This window comes from Bubalus kerabau, chromosome 7 (genome assembly GCF_029407905.1).
Source record: "Bubalus kerabau isolate K-KA32 ecotype Philippines breed swamp buffalo chromosome 7, PCC_UOA_SB_1v2, whole genome shotgun sequence".
Classification (NCBI taxonomy): domain Eukaryota; kingdom Metazoa; phylum Chordata; class Mammalia; order Artiodactyla; family Bovidae; genus Bubalus; species Bubalus kerabau.
The window spans coordinates 76,549,844-76,572,262 of NC_073630.1; the positions used below are offsets into that span (position 1 = coordinate 76,549,844).

The 22,419-nt window shown below is 37.9% G+C and overlaps 2 protein-coding genes across 3 annotated transcripts in view; one reads left to right on the forward strand and one right to left on the reverse strand.

Annotated features, from left to right (window-relative positions):
* Positions 1-1,473: 1,473 nt before the first annotated feature.
* LOC129657909 (dihydrofolate reductase) lies at positions 1,474-2,322 on the reverse strand. The gene has a single exon (XM_055588683.1). It carries the CDS (start codon positions 2,182-2,184, stop codon positions 1,621-1,623), a length of 564 nt encoding a protein of 187 aa, XP_055444658.1. The 5' UTR covers positions 2,185-2,322; the 3' UTR covers positions 1,474-1,620.
* Positions 2,306-22,419, forward strand: part of POLR2B (RNA polymerase II subunit B) — a 54,790-nt gene continuing 34,676 nt past the window's right edge. For both annotated transcript variants that reach the window (XM_055588676.1, XM_055588677.1), the window contains exons 1-8: positions 2,306-2,433; positions 2,539-2,728; positions 5,972-6,044; positions 9,692-9,842; positions 15,448-15,560; positions 15,687-15,906; positions 16,265-16,423; positions 20,938-21,102. In XM_055588676.1, the coding sequence (XP_055444651.1) occupies positions 2,710-2,728; positions 5,972-6,044; positions 9,692-9,842; positions 15,448-15,560; positions 15,687-15,906; positions 16,265-16,423; positions 20,938-21,102 (900 nt within the window). In that variant the 5' untranslated portion in view covers positions 2,306-2,433; positions 2,539-2,709. The remainder of the gene's footprint in view (positions 2,434-2,538; positions 2,729-5,971; positions 6,045-9,691; positions 9,843-15,447; positions 15,561-15,686; positions 15,907-16,264; positions 16,424-20,937; positions 21,103-22,419) is intronic.

The window sequence follows — 22,419 nt, forward strand, 5'->3', positions numbered from 1 at the left end:
TGTGTGTGGATGCTACCCTGCTGTAGCTTTAATTTGCATTTCTCCAATTAGGCGAGGACATTTTGGTCATTTGAGTTTCCTCTTCTCTAATTGGCTTCCTTCTTTTTCGTGTCAGTATCTAACATCTATAAACTCTGGATACTAATAGTTTTCTGGTTATGTTCCTTGCAGAGAGTACCACTGTTTTCTTGTGGTTTTTAAGTCTTCCTCAGTATTGGTTCCTATTTTTCTGTGTGATCTGTCTTTTCCCTCTAAGAAGATTTTAGGACATTTCTTTTTACTTCTGATGGCCTGTATCCTAATTTTACTGCTAAACATAAAGGGCTCTATTTATTAAGTCATTTTTGTAATAAAAATAAGCACATAATACTTCAAAAAGTCTAATCACAACAGACATACCTAATGCAGAAAATAACACTCCAAACTGGTACTGTCAATAGCTTGCTGCATGCTTTCCCCACACATTAACATTGATTAGACATTTTGAGTTGATACATAAGTTGCTTCTTAGCAGTTTTTGGCATTTTTCAGTCATCCTTTTCTTACTGCTGCAGATGTTACATTTTATAGACATATTAAATAGTTCTTATTAATCAACATTTGGGTTCTTTCCAAGTTTAAAACAAAATTTTGCAACAAATATTCTTGGATCCATCTCTTTGTTCAGGAATAATTTTTAGAAGTGGAAACTCTGGGTCCAAACCCAGAATATTTTGAATTTTAATTGATATTGCTAACTTACACACTAAAAAATTTGTACCAATTTATAAGGCAGAAAATGCTATTTTTTTTATATTAGTAATCTAAATCTTCACTAATAAGACGGGTAAAACATGGTTTATTTTTTAATTCTGTGATGTTTAATTTATAACTTACTAATTTTGGTTTCTAGCAATATTTATTCTCAATTTATTACCTTTTAAAATTTTAGCCATTATGTGTGATTTTAGATTATCCTTTCTTGTAAAGAGCAGCCAATTCTTGTTCAATCATTGTAACATCTTGTGAAATCTCACTGAAGGTCAGAAACAAAGTGTTTAAAGGTCTCAGACGTTCTCTTAACCATCAAAAGGTAGTCTTGTACCTGTTCATCACTATCCTTGTGGAATGGTCTGTGTGAACAGAATTTTTTTCAGTAGTGTGATCTATATGGAGTAATTCTTAGTCCCTCTTTTGATCTAATTTAATAACGGAATGCTAGTTTTCCTGTTTATTGTCCATTTCTGACCTTTGAACTTACCCCCTAGCTCTACAGGCTCTGGTTTCTTGCCACCAGGGGACTCTCCTACTTTCGGCTATCTTGATAGATATCTTCTACCCTAGGTGGTGCTGGTAACCTATTCCTGGCCCTTAATGGGAATTCAGACAGTTATAGCAAGAAATGTTTTACAAATGGTATCTGACATAGTCTAGTTAAGATTAATGGGGAATATACAACTATGGAAAAAACAGATAACTCATGAGAACCTACTATATAGCACAGGGAACTTTACTCAATGGTCTGTGGTGATCTAAGGTAAGGAAATCCAAAAAACGGGATATATATGTATAGCTCATTCACTTTGTTCTACAGCAGAAACTAACACAACATTGTAAAATAGATGGGAAAACATTTTCACATTAATTGTTCTTTTCATATACTTCAAATTTGTACTTAATGCCTTTTTCCTCCTGGACATCCAAAGGAACACCTGGATATTCTGGAAGAAGTTTATATTTTTCAAAATCAATTTCTGGGAAAAACGTATCACTTTCAAATTCTTGCATGATCCTTGTCACAAATAGTCTAACATGGCCTGGCTTGTTCATGGCTTCCTTATAAACAGAACTGCCTCCCACTATCCAAACCACGTCTACTTTATTTGTTAATTCTGGATCTTCAATAAGTTCTAAGGCATCATCCAGACTTTTGGCAAGAAAATGAGCTCCCTTTGGAGGTTCCTTGAGTTCTCTACTGAGAACTATATTAATTCTGTCCTTTAAAGGTCGATTCTTCTCTGGAATGGAGAACCAGGTCTTCCTACCCATAATCACCAAATTCTGTTTACCTTCTACTGAAGAGCCTGTAGTCATGCTTTGGAAATACTGGAATTCATTCCTGAGCGGTGGCCAGGGCAGGTTCCCGTTCTTGCCGATGCCCATGTTCTGGGACACAGCGACGATGCAGTTTAGCGGACGAACCATGACAGCGGCAAGAAACACTTTCTAGCTAGCCGTGGACCCCGACCGGGCACGTTCAGCCAGCTTGGCGCGAAATTCACAAATCCTTCTTAAAAGCTTCGTGTTTTTAAATCTTTGGAACTGAAAAAAATAGAGCACGGCGACAATTAAACCTTTTATTATTAAATCTTCTTTCTTTCTTTTTTTGGTGCCATTATTTGTGCAACAACACTAGAAAACAAAGCTTCATTGGCAGGAGCCAACTCGCAGACTGTAAGCAGCGGTCCTCCCACTCAAGAAAAGGAAACCTCAATCCACAAACCGCGCATGTGCAATACTAACCCTTAATCACGTTTTTTCTCCTTGCCCTTCGCGCAGGCGCAGACCTTAATTGGAGTCTTTATGGGCGGGGCTTCGTGTGGGACGCAGAGTATTCTGGGTACGCCGGAGACGGAAACTACTTCGCCTCACTTTGCGGTGGTCGTTGGCAGCTACGCGCCTCTCTGTGTGTGATTTCTAGATTGAGGGGCTCGGGATTCGTTTACCAAGATGTACGACGCGGACGAGGGTAGGTGACCAGTCAGGGCACTCCTCGGCGACACATTTACGGGGGGGAAACGTGGGGAGTTGGACGAATGAAGGATTTGCGGCCCCCTCCCCGGCCTGCCCAACCACGTCCCCAGTCGTTTCCCCACATCCCCAGGCCGGATCCGAGATTTTGAGAGGCGGAGGGTGCAGGGAACGTAGCCTTTATGATCTCGGTCAGGAGGACTCTTGTTCTCTTGATTGAATCTGACGCTCCCTTCCCGTATTGAAAGTAGCCTGCAGAACCATACGACAGGTTCAGTTGTTTTGATTTCGTCTGAAGCAGAGCTCCTTTTCAAATTTACGTTAAGGCCAGAGCTAGTGGATTTGTTGAGTAGTTTTTGAGCGTCGGCCTGTGCCAAACATTGTGCTAGGTTCTGGTAATACCCCAGGGACAAAGAATATAGTTTCTGTTTATGTGTGTGTGTTGTGGGGGCCGGGGCAGGGTTTGATCCAGTTTGGCATTTCTTCATGTTACTTTATGCCTAAGTAAATTATCTTAAAAGGTGATATTTACATTTCCTTTTACCACGAGATGACACAGTTCTCAATGGTATGCATTTTACTGAACAGGAACTCTGTGTCTTTTTTTCTTTTTACATGTAGAAATCTTAGTCATGAGTAGTGTATTTTCTTTGTATATTTTTAATGCTCCCTCTTCCATTCGCCACAACTCCTTTTTCAGAGTTCATTTTCTTCTAGCTCCCAACCTCCTGGTTGCCCCTCACTTTTCTGTTCCTTGCTTACTATAGAAGCAGAAACTTAAGGTCTGCTGTTTAAACTTGTGTCTCATTTTTATCTTGCATCTAGAAATTTATTAGTATCATTGTATTCTTTTTCTTAACTTCTATCTGCGAAAAAAATTCAAAAAAAATCCTAGCTTAATTTTTTAGTAGGTGATATATTCTCATTTCTCATAAGCTAGAAGTCATGAAAAACGTTAAAAGGGATAAATGATCAATAAATATAAAACTAACTTGATTATTACGGCTCCTTTTCCAGCCTTATTAGCTTCTCCTGTGTGCTTGTGATAATAACATCTAGTGTGTCATCAAAGCTTGAAATCTCTAAGCCGTTTTAGATACCTTAGTTTTTTTACCCCGCCAGGACAAGGAGGAACAGGGCCTGACCCTGCAGGTCCTTGATGCCTCATCCCTTAGTTTCAACACCAGGCTGAAGTGGTTTGCCATATCCTTCGTCAGTGGCATCTTCTTCTGCATCCTTGGAACTGGATTGCTGTGTCTCCCTGGAGGCATAAAGATTTTTGCAGTGTTTTATACCTTTGGAAATACTGCTACCTTAGCCAGTACATGCTTTTCAATGGGACCTGTGAAACAACTGAAGAAAATGCTTGAAACAATGAGATTGCTTTCAACAGTTATGCTTTTGTGTTTCGTGCTCAGCCTGTGTGCTGCTCTTCGGTGGCATGAGAAGGGACTGGCTGTATTATTCTGCAGATTGCAGTTCCTGTCGATGACCTGGTATAGTCTGTCATACATCCCATATGCAAGGGATGCAATAATTAAATGCTGTTCTCTCCTGAGCTGAAAACTCTTTGAAAAGAAGGAGACTGTTTGAAAAGACCTTTTGAAAGTTGATGTTCTGTTTTTGGCCTTTTCTTGTTACAGTGATCACTCCAGAACAACTGCACTGATCATCTAAGAGCATTTTGTATACTGATAAAACTACATACCCATTAAACTGTTAAGTGCTTGTGACAGTAAATTCATTATGTGCCATTAATACGCCTTTTCAGAGACAAGGATATTTTAATCATTGCCAATTGTAAATGATTTTTAGCCAGTTTTTAAATCTTTTCTAAACAGCATTTGATATGTAAATATTTAAGGATAAACCTACACTGCAAGATATGATCACCTTTTTTGGTGGCTTTTACGTGTTTACATTTTAAAAATATCTTTTTAAAATAAAAAGATGTTTTATTTAAAAAATAAGTAAAAATATATTTTTAAAATAAAAACTTTAAATGTGAAAGTTTTACTTTAAGCTAAGCATTGCTTTATTGTATGTAATAAAAAATAATGTAGAAATCTTCATAATTTCAAAATAAACCCACACTTGGAAAAAAATTAAAAAAAAAGATGAGACTAATATTAGGACCAGTGCACACTAATTTTTCAAATGCCCCATTGCACACATGACTTTTGCTGCATGACTACCCCAAAATTTGGCTGCTTAGAAATTATTTTGAATTGAATGGGCTAGGAATTTGGGCAGAGCATAGTAGGAATGGCTTGACTGTTGCCTGATGCCAGTGGTTGGCAGACACAAAGGCTGGATATTGACAGCTGGGGATTGTGATCTGGAGTGTTTACTCACACTCTGCTTTCAGTGCATCTGGCATCTAACCTAGGAAAATTCAAGGACTAGGTTTGCTGACTGGAACATCTCTGAGTGGCTTCTCTGTTTAGGCTTTCTCACCTAAGTATACCAGCCTTAGAGTAGTAGGACTTCTTAATCACAGCTCCAAATGTAAGTATTTCAGCAAACAAAGTGGAATTGCATTGCTTTTCCTGATCTAAAGCTTCTAAAATTGTGTAACATTGGTTCAACTGTATTCTCTTAGTTATGGGAGATTCAAAAACCTATCTAGAATCAAAGGGAAGAAGCATAGACCAACCTCCCCCGCCCTTATATCTTGATGGTAGGAGTGTTAAAATCACTTTATAAAAGAACACGTAAAATGGAAGATACAGTGTGGCCACCTTTGGAAAATAGAGGCTGTCATCCCTGTCCATGCATGAAATGTTGCTGTAATAGACACTGCACCTTAACATATTGCCCAGCTATTGGAATCCTTGGCTGACTCCTACGTCTTAGCCTTATCTCTGACTTTGGATCAGAGGACTGTGAGCTTGCTGTTAGTTATTATAATATATTTAGCTGTTAATAAGAGTTACATGAGCTTTCTGGAGAGGATGGAACAGTTATAAATTCCTATGACTATGACTTGTACTGAACCTTTCTCATGAGACCTCTTTGTGAATTGGGAGAATACCTATGTGACATAGACTCATGTGTATGTACATACATTCATACATTATTTCATTACAATTCAAGTAATGATTGAGATTTTACAGAAATGGGGTAAAGCAGTTGTTTTTATTTAGTATAGATAAATGTGTTTCTGCTACCTCACATGATAGGAGTGAGATGTGAGCTAGTAGTATTTATTGCAAGTGAGAATTTTTTTTTTTTTTTGCAGATATGCAATATGATGAAGATGATGATGAAATCACCCCAGATTTATGGCAAGAGGCTTGCTGGATTGTAATTAGGTAATGTTTTAGATCAAACTGAAAAAGTTTTAAAAGGCACTGTAAACCACACAGTGATTTCCTGCTTATTCTTTGCTTGAAAATTAGATGTTTTTTGTGAATAGGCTTCAAGAGTGCTGGCTTGTTATTTATTTAAGTATCTGACTTTAACTTGCAAGGTGTTTTGATTTATAGGAAAATTATGCAAGAATTCATGTATATACTTCACCTAGATTCCGTAAAGGTTAACCTTATGCTGTGTTTTCTTTGCCTTATTCTTTATCTATCTGCATTTTTTCCTGAAATGTTTGAGACTTAAGTGACTTACCTAGGAATATTCTTTCATATAATCATAATCTAAGTTATTAAAATAAGGAAATTAATTAATATAGTAATCTTATTTAACTTAGAGACCTTATCCAGATTTTGCTGGTGTCCCACTAAAGTTGTTTGGAACAAAACAGAAATTTTCTGATCCTGGATCCAACATAAGATCATATATTACATTTAGTTTTCATGACTTATTCTTTTGTCTCTTATAACCTAGGACAGTTACTTGTCTTCCTCTTTTTTGGGGGGGGCGGTTTCTGAAACCCACTATCTCTTCAAAGTGTCCAATGGCCTCACTTTTTTTTTTTGACCTTGATGTTTTTGAAGAATACAGGTTAATTACTTTGTAGACTGCCCCTCAGTTTGGGTTTGTCTGATGCTCATATTTAGGTGATTACTTTTGGTAACAATGATGTTCTGCTCTCAGTGCATTATATCAGATGGCATATGATGCCTGTTTGTTACATTACTGGTGCTGTTAATTTGATTCCTTGGTTTTCTCACTGTTTTAAATGGATAGTTATAACAGGTTGTATTTCAACCCACATTCCCATCCAAGTCTAAGTGTAATTAAACTGTTAATAAAACTGAGCAGGAAGCCTTATGTATAGGTAAGAAAAATAACTTTTAAGTAGTTAAGTCACCTCTTGCTATGTTAGGATATAAAATGCTACAATTCTCCTCTCTTACCAAAGTGACAGTTGCTTTATATATAGTAATATGATGATGCCTCACCCTCTTCCCTTTTGAAGAATACATGCTTCTAGATTCTGCTAGTTGTGTTTGGAGTAAAACTGAAGCTTTGCTGAAGATTGTTTTGTTAAAAATGTATTGAGTTTATGGGATGTAAGTATGTATTTGATTTTCCTATTAAACATGGACTATAAACTTCATACTGAGACATTTACATCTTCTGTGATTTTTACTATTAAACACCAAGAGACATTTTACTAGGAAACAGTAACCAGCTAGATGTTTGGAGGATGCCTGTATTTGGTGATCGCCAGGGAGAAAGAATGTTTTGATCTTAGCCAAAAAAAAAGTTGTCAACTTATGTGGCAAATTGCTGAAGGATTAAATACACTATTTAACAAGTCCTTGCATTTAATGTTTCTTACAGAATAAAATGTTTGATTTTTACATTTTAATTGATTATAGGTACTTTAACTATGATGAGATGATGTTTTGTTTTTCCACTATTTGATATCAACTGATCTTCCCAGGCTTGTGAATGTGATAATACTTAATATCATAGTGACTTTAGTAAGATGACTTCTTGTACATCAGTCATGGTAGTTGTTTTTAGTCACTGTGTCTGACTCTTTTGTGACCCCATGGACTATAACCTGCCAGGTTCCTTTTGTACATGAGATTTCCCAGGCAAGAATACTGGAGTGGTTTGCCATTTCTTCTCCAGAGGATCTTTTTGATCAAGGGAATGAACCGACATCTCCTGCATTGGCAGGTGGATTCTTCACAACTGAATCTGGGAATTCAGGGAATCCCATCATAGTAGTAGATACCATAAATAAGAACTACTCATAAATAAGAACTGTAGGTGTTTAAAGGGTGGCATTCTAATGAGGTACTGTTCTCATGATTTGGGGAAAAGTAGCTATGGTTCAGCTTCCTGGGAGGATGAAACTTGTCCTTAGTTTTTAAAAAGATTTTTAATTGTAAATTGTCCGTAAAACCATTGTTGTTTACTTTACAGCTAGTTCCTTCCATGTGTCTCTTATATACCAATGGCTGACCCAAATGGTTGTGAGAAATTTCTTTCCTGTTAGCTCACAGTCTCTACTGAAGGAAATTACCTTCACCATTCTATAAATATGTACTTACTTTTATTTATTTATTTGGCTGTACCAGGTCTTAGTTGTGGCATGCGGGACTTTTTAATTTTGGCCCATGAACTGTTAGTTGTGGCATGTGGGACCTAGTTCCCTGATGGTGGATCAAAACTAGCCCCCTGCATTGGGAGCATGGAGTCTTAGCCACTGGACCACCAAGGAAGTCTCTGCCTCCATCATTCTTGAAGCTGTACCTTATATATGGGTGATTGTTACTGTGTTCTCTGCCATAGAGAACTTCTGATATTGGTAGCCATGGGTGACTGAATCAGGGTGGGACCCAAAGCCAGCCAATCGATAGGCTGGCCAGCAACCTGTGAGATGATCTCCTGATGTGGAATCGGGAAGCTGATGGTTTGTTGGGCTATGCATGGTGCTCAGAAAATTGGTGTGAGATGAGGGAGCTAGTTAATAAGCAAAAGGGGCTAGAAGCTAGGTCCAGCTATGCAGCTCTTCCTGTGTGGTGGTGAGGGGAGGCTTCTTACAAATAGTAAGTTGTTTCTTTTTGAGCCTCTGTCCTTCATTAGGGCTTTCACTGTTTGATTTCTGTGTCTATACCACTAGCTCTGATCTCTCAACCTTGCTCCATTTTTAATGATCAGTCATTTGCTAAGTATTTTCACTTAAATGACTTTGCCTCATTTTACCTTTAACATATACAGAATAGGATAATCTTTAACCTAAAATTGAAATTCTTAACATGCTATATTTTAGTCATTGACATCATCATCTTTCTTCTTATTAAAATTAAAGTTCTTATTTTTATCTTTTTTTTTCCCATGCTTTTTTTTGTTATATAAGTTTCAGGTGTACAGCGTTATAGTTCAGCATCTGAATATACCACAGAGGGATCACTGCCACAGTCTAGTTATCATCCATCATTTGTATCACCATACATTTTACTCCCTTCACCCATTTCACCTATAACACTAACCACCTTCTCTCTCTGGTAACCTCTTATCTGTTCTCTATGTCTGTGAGTTTTTTTTTCTTTTGTTTGTCTGTTGTTTTGGGTTTGGGTTTTTTCCTTTTTTTTTTTAAGATTCCACATATGAGTGAAATCATGTGCTATCTGTTTTTCTCTTATTTATTTCTCTTAGCGTAATATTCTCATGGCCCATCCATGTTAACATTTTTCTCTTTGACTATACATTTTCTTTAGTTTCAAGAAATGTTTCAAAGAGATTGGATAAAGTTTATAAGGGATATTTATAAGTTAGGGCTTCCTTATAGTTCTTACGTTGTGTTTTAGTAATTTTACCCACAAGTAGAAGTCTCATTTCCCCAGACTTAACAATAAGTTCTACAAAGAAAGTGTTCCTAGTCTCATCCCCTTTTTAGATCCATGATAGTATTTTATATAGTGATGGGTAAGAGTAATTTCTATTTCATGATTAATATTTGTTGAATTTAATGGTAATGAAAATGGGGAAGTATGCTAGAAAACATCACTGAGTTGTAACTGATTGTAAACTCATATTTTCGCAGTTCCTATTTTGATGAGAAAGGTTTGGTGAGACAACAGCTGGATTCTTTTGATGAGTTTATTCAGATGTCTGTTCAAAGAATTGTGGAAGATGCTCCACCTATAGACCTACAAGCTGAAGCTCAGCATGCTAGTGGAGAAGTTGAAGAACCGGTAAGATGGTTACTTTAATAAAGTAACATAAATAAGGGTATTGATTCGAAATTTCAATCCTTTTCTCACCTGGCTTAAAGGTAAAAAAGAAAGTAGGTGTTTTCTGTAGTGTACTTAAAACAGTTTCTATCAGCTCCTGATTATTCTTACTAATGGAGAGATGCATTTTTGCAAGTATGCAGAACTGTTAATTCTTATTCAGATAGTAGGTATTTAATAGGAAGAGGAATCTCAAGAGATATGATGAGCTACTAAGAGAAGCAAGCCAGAAATAGTCATATTACTTCAGAAAATCCTCCTTTTGTCTTTCCAAGTATAAGGAATCGAAAGAAAAAGTAGGTGAAGAACTTCCGCCTTGATTATTTGTTGCATGAAATACATTATTATATCAATATAAGAGATAAGGGAAAATCACCCAAATATATCAGCTCTTTTAATTTTTCTAAATTCATTTGTAGTCTTTTTTTTTTTTTTTAACACATGCATGTTTTCAGCATTGTTAAAATCATAGCAGGGCTATCATTTTAGAGTCTAGTTTTAAGTGAGTGATTGTAAAGAAGTGTGTATGTAGTCGAAAATAATGACTGTCCCTAGTTTTTTTTCTTAATTTATTTTTAATTGGAGGATAATTGCTTTATAGTGTTGTTGGTTTCTGCCATACAGCAACATAAATCAGCCATAGGTATACGTATTTCCCTCCCTCATGAACTTTCTTCCCACCCCAGTTTTTTTTTTTTTTTTAAGCACTATTTATTTATTGGCTGCGTGGCTTGGGGGATCTCAATTTCCCCCACCAGGGATCAAACCCAGGCCATGGCAGGGAAAGCCCAGAATCCTAGCCACTAAGCCACCAGGGAATTGCATGTTCCTAGTTTTTGAGTAGAGAGGCAGCTTGATTGGTCTTGAGGGACAGGGAAAGCTAAAAACCAAAATGAGGTAGAAAAGAAGTAGAAGTAGACAGAGGGAGAGATTATTATTTCCTGCCAGATCAGTCCCTCTTTTCCGTAGCTTGTCTCATAAGGACTGGTGTTTAGGTGGAGATACTCCATAGACTTTGCTCTTGAGAACAAAAATAATTGACTCTTCTGGCACTGTGTTGGAAAAACAGGTATAAAATGTCTTTTTTTTTTTTTTTAATGTATGGCATTTTTTTCTATATGGTCTTTTCAAAATGAGAGATAACAATATAGCATATTCAGAGTTCCAAAATAAGTACTATGGAAGGAAGAGATCTCTCAAGCTTTGGTATCAGAGCTTAGTGAAAAAGACAGGAGGGACTTAAGCTGACCATGAAGGGCATTTGTCTTAGTAGAGAAAAGATATTTAATCATTTCAGCAAAAGATACTTCATGAATTTGGCTTGTGGTTGGAATGGAGGGACCACCGTAGTCAGTATATTGTTTTTGACTTGATCTCTTTTTGATAGTGGAAGATAAGATGGAACTAGGTTTTCACATGCTTGGATGTCATTGTCTGTCATGGGAAATTGTGGAAAGACTGTCACAGAATGTATATAAAGCGTTATTTTAAAAAGGTTGCTTTGGAAATGGTGTTTACTGAGAATGGCAAGAGACTAGAGTCAGATACAAATTTTGAAATAGCTTAAGTTTCAGATAATAATGCCCTAAACTAAGGTGATAGTGCAAATGAGTAGCTGGATGGCTGAATTCCTTTTGTTTCATTATCACCAGTAGTTCTTTTTGCTCTTTCCCTACTCCAGCTTGGGGAACTTGGGTATTAATGATTTTCCTTTAGTGATGTGCTTAGTTCCATCTTTTCCTTTTCTGAGGTTTGATTTAGAGAGAAATTCTGTATCCATTTAACTCTGAAAAGTTCTCGTGGATCTTGTTTTATTGGGTAGCAGATATTTAATTGAAAATTTTTCTTTGTCTTTTCTTTCTTTCCTTTTTTAACTTTGAAATAAGCTATAGTCACCCATAGTTGGAAATTCTCATTTCTTTATGTAGAATAGTAATTAGGATTTTCTGTTGTTGTTTTCTTTTTATTCCTCTTTGCACACAGTATTGTAAGAAGGTGGCTGTCATACTGATTCCATACATCTCTTACACAGAAATGCCCCCTCAAGGATGCCCAGTTATCTGCCCATGGGAATTGGCAGTTAGTGAATGGGGCAGAATGCTAAGTCTCAGGAAGGTTTCTTGAGACATTTTTGTGGGAAGTTTTGGGTCAAAGGGAGAGATGAAACTCAACAATGAGCGTTCCATCCTTCATCTTCCTGGGGAAATTCTAATCCCAAAGGTTTTCTGAAGAAGGGCACCTCTCGTGGTGATCTCGGGATGGGTGGTGCCCAGACCTACTGCCTGGATTAGGTTGAGGCAGAAGAGGGCAGCATTAAGCAGCAGAGTTCACAGACCCAAGGCAGAGAATTGAAAAGCCAGGATCAAGAAGACATACAGATGGCTAACAAACACATGAAAAGATGCTCAACATCACTCATTATCAGAGAAATGCAAATCAAAACCACTATGAGGTACCATTTCACACCAGTCAGAATGGCTGCGATCCAAAAGTCTACAAGTAATAAATGCTGGAGAGGGTGTGAAGAAAAGGGAACCCTCTTACACTGTTGGTGGGAATGCAAACTAGTACAGCCACTATGGAGAACAGTGTGGAGATTCCTTAAAAAACTGGAAATAGAACTGCCTTATGATCCAGCAGTCCCACTGCTGGGCATACACACTGAGGAAACCAGAAGGGAAAGAGACACGTGTACCCCAATGTTCATCGCAGCACTGTTTATAATAGCCAGGACATGGAAGCAACCTAGATGTCCATCAGCAGATGAATGGATAAGAAAGCTCTGATACATATACACAATGGAGTATTACTCAGCCATTAAAAAGAATACATTTGAATCAGTTCTAATGAGGTGGATGAAACCGGAGCCTATTATACAGAGTGAAGTAAGCCAGAAAGAAAAACACCAATACAGTATACTAACGCATATATATGGAATTTAGAAAGATGGTAACAATAACCCTGTGTACGAGACAGCAAAAGAGACACTGATGTATAGAACAGTCTTATGGACTCTGTGAGAGAGGGAGAGGGTGGGAAGATTTGGGAGAATGGCATTGAAACATGTAAAATATCATGTATGAAACGAGTTGCCAGTCCAGGTTCGATGCACGATACTGGATGCTTGGGGCTGGTGCACTGGGACGACCCAGAGGGATGGAATGGGGAGGGAGGAGGGAGGAGGGAGGAGGGTTCAGGATGGGGAACACATGTATACCTGTGGCGGATTCATTTTGATATTTGGCAAAACTAATACAATTATGTAAAGTTTAAAAATAAAATAAAATTAAAAAAAAATTCAGCTGTGTTTGAAATACAGAATTTTGTAGACCCTCTTTGATAAAATTTAAATTACTGCTTCCATGCTGTCCTTTCCTATGTTCCCAGTATTTTTTTCAAGACTAGAGGTCTGGGCAGTAAGAAGAAATAGGAGAAAATACCTAGACTCAAAATGCCACTCGCCACCCCCACTTATTCTATACAAAAGAATTCTCTCTCCCTCCTCTTGCTGTTGGGATGAAGGCTGTGTAAAGGCAAAAGGAGGAAAGCCCTCAGCACGTTCCTTCTCCTGCTTTGAAGTGTAGTTGTATCATAGGGCACAGAAGTGGAGGAGAAAATACAGGCTCTAGGAGAGCGTGGGAGCATAATCCCAGTCAAAGAAGAAAGAGGGTGCTTCCCCTGCCCTGTGTCAGATGTGCTCAGAGCTTTCCTTCCAGTACTGACAGGAGTGAGAAGGAAGGGGAAGCGTGTACAGGTTGGGGTGAGGGTGGGGCACCTACAGACATGATGGAGTCTTAATCCCTGTGACCCCAAGATGATCCTACAAGCATCACTTGTGGGACTGGATGAGAAGTCACCCAGGAGCTCTTGGATTTTTTGAGGAAGTGAAGAGCCAGCTCAACATTCAGAAAACTAAGATCACGGCATCTGGTCCCATCACTTCATGGCAAATAGATGTGGAAACAATGGCTGACTTTATTTTTCTGGGCTCCAAAATCACCACAGATGGTGATTGCAGCCATGAAATTATAAGATGCTTACTCCTTAGAAGAAAAGTTATGACCAACCTAGACAGTATATTCAAAAGCAGAGACATTACTTTGCCAACAAAGGTCCATCTAGTCAAGGCTGTGGTTTTTCCAGTGGTCATGTATGGCTGTGAGAGTTGGATTATAAAGAAAGCTGAGTGCCAAAGAATTGATGCTTTTGAACTGTGGTGTTGGAGAAGACTCTTGAGAATTCCTCGGACTGCAAGGAGATCCAACCAGTCCATCCTAAAGGAGATCAGTCCTGGGTGTTCATTGGAAGGACTGATGTTGAAGCTGAAACTCCAGTACTTTGGCTACCTCATGCGAAGAGCTGACTCATTGGAAAAGACCCTGATGCTGGGAAAGATTGAGGGCAGGAGGAGAAGGGGACGACAGAGGATTAGATGGTTGGATGGCATCACTGACTCGATGGACATAGGTTTGGGTGGACTCCGGGAGTTGATGATGGACAGGGAGGCCTGGTGTGCTGTACTTCATGGGGTTGTAAAGAGTCGGACATAACTGAACTGAACTGAAAAGCCAGGAATGGTGGTCTTCACTGGAGTGACTGCTGGATCTTTTCTTGGCTGACTGCAGCACCTGATATTTGATCTGCTCCTTAATGCCACCGGGTGTACCACTTGATGGGAACTACTGTCTCGGATCATCCCTGCATCTATGATTTCTTCCACAACCGAGAAGAATGTTCACCAGCAGAGCTTGCTTTCTACATTTTCCCTCAGCATCTGTCTCAATTAGTTGAAGAAGCAGTTCAAAACAACCATGAACTTCAGCTCATTTTTATAGGAGCTGCCAATCATACAGAAATAGAGATTGATACAGCTTTTGTATACCACTTTCAGGCTTTCTAAAAGGGCAGCTTCACTGTCAATCCTATGGGTCTTGTTGAAAATATTCTTCTCAAAGGCCTTTTGCTTCTTGATGCTGGTATAGGTGTCATTGTACGTGGCAAAAAGTTGATCTCCTTCATTGTTCAGAATAAAGATGTCTTTGAGCAGTATACAGGAGGGGTTCCAGAATCAGCACCTCCATTTTGCCCTGCGACTGGTGCTGACATCTTCTGTTATGTTTAATTAAGAGTTAGGTTTACTTTTTCCCATGTCCCGTTGATTAGTTTAGAACACGTTTCTAATTGTATGAATTTATCTTTTCTTTGTTTTCCGGTAACTTTGTTAACCTAACCTCAGCTAAGGAGAGGGCACATGAAACAGCTGTACAGATCATTAATGCAAATCCATTTTAGTTGTTTGACATGAATTCAGAGCATATGATATATGCTTAGTCTTTACAGTCTCTTTTTGTCTTCCACCTTAAGAGAGTGATGAAGTATAAAACTTCATGTCTATGGAATATGGATAGTGACTATGGAGAGTTACCATTTTAGTAAAGTGGATTAACTTTGGCATTACAGTAGAGCTGTTTCTACTCAAAATGTTAATGTTGATTAAAACTGAATCATTAAATTTTTTATGGAAAAAATTATTTACTTTTTTCCATGGTTTTTTGTTTCATTTTAGCCAAGATATTTGCTGAAGTTTGAACAGATTTACCTGTCCAAGCCCACCCATTGGGAAAGAGATGGTGCTCCATCACCAATGATGCCAAATGAGGCCAGATTAAGAAATCTCACGTAAGAAACCATGTTTCTTTTCCAGCAGCTAATTTTAAAATAAAATTCAGAAAATAAAATTTTGGTCAGTTGAGAGTTTTAGCAAATACCTTACTATTAACTTGTGATCTACTTTTATTTTCAAAGGTACTCTGCTCCACTTTATGTTGACATAACAAAAACAGTCATTAAAGAAGGTGAAGAACAACTTCAGACACAGCATCAGAAAACTTTTATAGGAAAAATTCCAATTATGTTGCGTTCAACTTACTGCCTATTGAATGGCTTAACTGATCGTGATCTTTGTGAGTTAAATGAATGCCCCTTGGATCCTGGTGGCTACTTCATTATTAATGGATCAGAAAAGGTATAATAGCATTATTTATAAAAAATAACAAATGATCATTAAGCTCATGAAAGTTGAAATTAAAAAGTAAATTTTGTGTAATAATCTGGAAGTAGCAGTTGAATTATTAGGCAGGTGACAGCTGAATTTATATTAAACCAAGACTTTGTTTAGCTATATATAATATACACTAGAAATTTCGACAGTTTGAGCTTAATATGTTGTAGTTGTGTTTATGCAAAATGGAATATGTAAAGTTTAAGAATTGTTATTTCAGTGAGCTTGTACAGTCAGATTAAATTAAGATGCAGCTTTCACTGTTCTTCGTAATTCAAAGACCTTGTGTGTTTTATGGCTATAACTTTTATTGTCCATGTAGGTTCTGATTGCTCAAGAGAAAATGGCAACAAACACAGTCTATGTGTTTGCCAAAAAGGATTCCAAATATGCCTACACAGGAGAGTGTAGATCATGTCTGGAGAATTCTTCTCGACCCACCAGCACTATCTGGGTTAGCATGCTGGCGAGAGGAGGACAGGTATGGAATATTACATGATATTGTTTGGGTTTATTCCTTCTAATCTAGTTCTGTAAGTTACCAGGCTGCATGCTTTGTCAAAAAGTTTTTCTGGAACATATTATCAGTGTTGTATGAAAGGCACTTTCAGTTCAGTTCAGTCACTCAGTTGTGTCCGACTCCTTGCGACCCCATGAATTGCAGCACGCCAGGCCTCCCTGTCCATCACCAACTCCCAGAGTTCACTCAAACTCATGTCCTTCGAGTCAGTGATGCCATCCAGCCATCTCATCCTCTGTCGTCCCCTTCTCCTCTTGCGCCCAATCCCTCCCAGCATCAGAGTCTTTTCCAATGAGTCAACTCTTCGCATGAGGTGGCCAAAGTCCTGGAGTTTCAGCTTCAGCATCATTCCTTCCAAAGAAATCCCAGGGCTGATCTCCTTCAGAATGGACTGGTTGGATCTCCTTGCAGTCCAAGGGACTCTCAAGAGTCTCCTCCAACACCACAGTTCAAAAGCATCAATTCTTCGGCACTCAGCCTTCTTCACAGTCCAACTCTCACATCCATACATGACCACAGGAAAAACCATAGCCTTGACTAGACGAACATTTATTGGCAAAGTAGTGTCTCTGCTTTTGAATATGCTATCTAGGTTGGTCATAACTTTCCTTCCAAGGAGTAAGCGTCTTTTAATTTCATGGCTGCAGTCACCATCTGCAGTGATTTTGGAGCCCCCAAAAATAAAGTCTGACACTGTTTCCACTGTTTCCCCATCTATTTCCCATGAAGTGATGGGACCAGATGACATGATCTTTGTTTTCTGAATGTTGAGCTTTAAGCCACCTTTTTCACTCTCCTCTTTCACTTTCATCAAGACGCTTTTGAGTTCCTCTTCACTTTCTGCCATACGGGTGGTGTCATCTGCATATCCGAGGTTATTGATATTTCTCCTGGCAATCTTGATTCCAGCTTGTGCTTCTTCCAGCCCAGTGTTTCTCATGATGTAATCTGCATATAAGGTAAATAAGCAGGGTGACAATATATAGCCTTGACATACTCCTTTTCCGATTTGGAACCAGTCTGTTGTTCCATGTCCAGTTCTAACTGTTGCTTCCTGACCTGTATACAGGTTTCTCAAGAGGCAGGTCAGGTGGTCTGGTATTCCCATCTCTTTCAGAATTTTCCACAGTTCGTTGTGATCCACACAGTCAAAGGCTTTGGCATGGTCAATAAAGCAGAAATAGATGTTTTTCTGGAACTCTCTTCCTTTTTCCATGATCCAACTTTGTTATTTATTAATACTTATTGCTGTGTAACAAATTACTCCAGTAGCAACATTTATCATGTCACAGTTTCTGGATGTGGATTAGCTGAGTCCTCTGGTCACAAGGCTGCAATAAAGGTTTTTGGGCCACAGTCATTATTATAAGGCTCATTTTTGTGGTTGTTGGCAAGATTCAGTTCCTTGCCACGTGGTGCTCCTCCATATAGCCCCTGACAACATGGCAGCTTGCTTGTCACAGTAATTGAGCAGAGCCTTAGAGCATATGAACAACATGGAAATTGCCATCTTTTATGCCTTAATCTTAAAAGCAACATCCTTTCATTTTTGCCATGTTCTTTTTGTTAGGTGCAATTCAGCACATCCAGTCTCTTCTCCAGGGGGACCACACAAGGCAGTAATAGAGGCAGAGATCACTGAGTGCCATCAAGAAGCCCCCCAGCATAGGCATGTTACTTACGATAATGTAATCTAACAATAGCATTTCTTGACTATAGCTGTGTGCCAACTATGTTACTTAGGTTACTTGATTTAATTTTCACGGTTCTCCTGGAAATTTGTTGTAACTAATTTCATGTATATTTTTATTTGTTAAAATTTTTAATGTAAGTCATATATGCACATTAAAGTGGTTCAGAAAAGTACAAAAAGTAGTCTTCCTTTGACCTCCAAATCTCTTCCCTCAGAAGCAGCTACTTTTGATAATTTCTCATGAGTCCATTCAGAAATAGTCTTAATTCAAAAACAATGTTTGTGCCTTGCTGGTATCTTTTAAAAACAAGTTTAGATCAGCAGTTTTTCATTATTTCTGAGATGTGATACTCCATGTATGGATGTAATATAATTTATTGAGCCATTCTCTTGTGATGGACAGGGAGGCCTGGCATGCTGCGGTTCACGGGGTCTCAAAGAGTCAGACACAACTGAGCGACTGAACTGAACTGAACTTGTGATGGATGTTTAGGTTTCCAGTCTTGTGCTCTTATAAACACTTCTGCAGAGTGTAATGTCACTTTGATGTTTTATAAAGAAGAACTTGAACAAAGAGGTTTAAGGGCCTCAAGTTAAAAATCCCATGTAGAATAAGTGTTTTAAAGAATTAAAATGGTTTTCTCTTGTGACTGGGGGTAGAATGGAGCCCAGCTACAAGTGTTTAAGAAAGATCCCCAGGTGATTGTGATGTGGATTCTTAATTGATAAGTGTTGACTTGGATTATGGAGGCCAGAAGTATAAGGAACACAGTATATTAGGGAGATTATCATGGAAGCTATGGGCAAAATCACTTAATCAGAGACAGAGAAAGGAAAATCATCTAGATTTAGTGATAAAGTTTGATATAATATGAGGATGACTCAAGATCCTATGGTGTTTTCCAGAATTTTCATTTACTCAGTTGAGGAATGGGGCTTGGGGACCCATGTTGTATTTAATTCCCTGGAATATTCTCATGCGAAGCCAGAGTTGAAAATCACTAAGCAAAAACATAAGGTCTTTGTCTTATAATCATGAAATAAAATTAAAAGGATAACATTTTAAAGGGAATGAAATGAACAGTTTAGGTGTATGGTCTTTATTTTGTTGGCATTTCAATATACATGTATATTTCTGTGTAGTTATTTTTAGGCGATTTTGCTCCTGCTTTTTCTGACTGTGGCTTGTGGCTTGTAAGATCTTAGTTCCCTAACCAGGGATTGAACCCAGGCCCCAGCAGTGAAAGGGCTAAGTCCTAACCACTGGACTAGCGGGCAACTCCCTCTATGTAGTGTTTTTAACTTTTTTAAATTCACAGATAATTGTTCATAGTGATTCTGTCAACTTGGAAGTTGTGGCTAAAAGGTGTAGCCACCTGCCCATTCCCATACTCTGTATGCTTTTGCCGTGCTCTGTAGTCAAATCTGGCTAAGTGTCGGACACTTGGTATCTCACAACTCTTTGCATCAACCAAGCTTTGTATAATCATTGCCCAGGGCTTCACTGTTTTGCCTGTTAGTGCCCACAGTAGCTATTTGATTACAATCTGAAACCTTCCCTCACCTCTCTAACTTGACAAATTAGGAAATGGAGTTTAGTTACTTGCCTTGGGCCTTGAGGCTTGCTGACAAAGAGACTGAAATTAGTATTCTCAGCCATTGAATTTCCTGTACCTTATTAAGCTCCTCAAGTGTGTGTGCCCCAAAAGAAGACTAGTCAGTCTGCCTGAAGTGGAAACACTGTGGTTATGAGTGTCAATAGCCTATAGGCAGCCATGAAAAAAAAAAAAAGATTGTCTTGTTCTATCCTGAGGTTCAAGATAAAATAGAGAACTTCCAAGAACTGATTTTTAGAATGTAGTGATGTGAGAAGTACGCGGTGTAGGCCTTCTTTTTAAATGTTTTGCATATTTTGAAAAACGTCTATGATGAAACAGGTGGAATAATTGTTGAAACAACCAAATGGCAGTTGGAGTTGTGAGGGTTGTGGGTACAGGAAAAAGACCAGGATGAAGATTTAGATATCAGTTGAGAAAAGTTGTTACTGAATACTCATGAGATGAAATAAGGTTTCTAAGGAAGGAGGCCTGAAGTAGGAGGAGGAAGACAAACAGTTATTAAATGGACCATGATAATGTAGGACTATGAGGCCAAGAGAAGGTAGAGTTTGATAGTAAAGGAAAGAAATTTGATTAAAATTGAGCAACCAGGTGTTTGTATGCCAGTGAAGGGTGGTGACTTATTTCATTTCTGTATGTAATTGAAGAGAGAAATTGTAAAAGAGAAGTCTATATGAAAGAGACTGTTTTTTTTATAATCATTCATATTTGGAGATACCTCACCAACCAACTCTCAGTTTATTTTTCGTCCTCTTCTTAGCTTTTTCCCACATTTGCCTGTCTATTGTCTCTCTTAGCTTCCCTTCATCTATTTCTTCCAAACTTCCTAATTTTTTTGGTTGGGGGAAAGGACAAAGGGTAGTCTGTGTTTGTATTCTTTTGTGGCCAGAGTTTCCAGATACAGTCTTGAGGTATTCTAGAGAATCTTGGCAAACAGAGTAGAGAATGGAAATTCTCTCAGGTCTGAATGACCAGCCTGTCTGTCAAATAAGTAAACCTGTTGCAGTGGTTTTTGAAAAGCAGCCATAGGACGTTCCTTAGAGTATGATAGGCATGCTTTTTTTGAAATACATACAATGGACATTTATATGAAATGGTTCTTATGATGTTTATATATGGCTGTAATCTCTGTATTCTCATATTCTAATGATTTTTTTTCCTAGGGTGCAAAAAAGAGTGCTATTGGTCAACGTATTGTGGCAACCCTACCGTATATCAAGCAAGAAGTTCCCATCATTATTGTGTTTAGAGCGTTAGGTTTTGTGTCTGACAGAGATATTTTAGAGCATATTATTTATGATTTTGAAGATCCAGAGATGATGGAAATGGTAATGTGCATGCAAAATGTATTCATAGTGTTTTTCAAGAGATTGAAAGTTACCGACTGTTGTTAATCCTAAAACACAAAAGAAAGCTGCTCTGAAGGTCAATTTAGCTGTTGTAAACCCCCTTCTATTTATTGTATAGCAAAAGCCTTCAGCCCTGCCTTGACTTCTTTGCCTGACAATTCTATGTAAAATTGACCTGAAAACTAGAGGAAGCCAGAGTTCATTGACAGCATAAGGAAGAAATAGTAATAAGGAAAATCATAAAGGCACACTAGTCTGATGCAGTTTAGTAAGGGGAAAAGAAGAGTTGATATCTTAAAAAAAAAACAAACAAAAAAAAACCACTTGTATTTTTAAACCATTTCAAACCTACAGAAAAGTTACAAATAACTCCTATTAGTCTGTGCCTGTATTTAGCAGCTGTTACTTTTGCCACATTTGTTTTAGGATTCTTTTTATCTATGTATATACATTGTTCTTTTCTGGATCATTTGAAAGTGAGTTTAGGCATCATGCCCCTTTATTCCTAAATACTTCAGTGTATATTTCGTAAGAATCAGGATATTTACTCACATAATCATAGTGCAGTTTTTAAAATTGGTATTTTGGTGTAGTATATACTGTTAACCTGGAGATCTTATTCAAGTTTTTGCCAGAGATATTGCTAATGTCCTTAATGGCATTTTTTTTCCTGGTTCAAAATCCAGTCACTCATCCATTACATGTTGTTTTTAATGTTTGCTTAGTCTCTTTTAATCTTCCCCTGTCTCTTTCTGTTGTTTCATACCACTGAAGTTTTTGGAGCGGGTAGGCCATTTATTTTATAGAATATCCTTCAACTTGGATTTTTCTGATATTTCCTCATGATTAGATTCAATTTACGCCATTTCTTGGCAGGACAAATCTAGAGATCATAGTGTGTGCTTCCCAGGGCATCACGTCAGGAGTCACGTGATGTCATTTTGTCCCATCATTGGTAATGTCAACTTCACAGCAGCAGCTGTTAAGTTCTTCCACTGTAAAGTTACTACTTTTATGGGAAGGTTTGTTGAGTCTAGATAAATATGCATTTCCTCATCAACCATCCTTATCTAAGGAGTACTTGATATTCTTAAAATTGTCCTGAATTATCTAAAGTCTTTAAGACTGCAGAGAAATAAAGTAAAATATAGGCTAAACATTGGTTACAAAGTTAGAAAGTGAAGTATATTTTAGTTATTAGAGTATTTATTGATATGATTACATGACAAAATGGATTCTGTTTAGATTTTACTTTAAGCTTTTGGCAATAGTTACGCTTTTTTCCCCTTAATACTT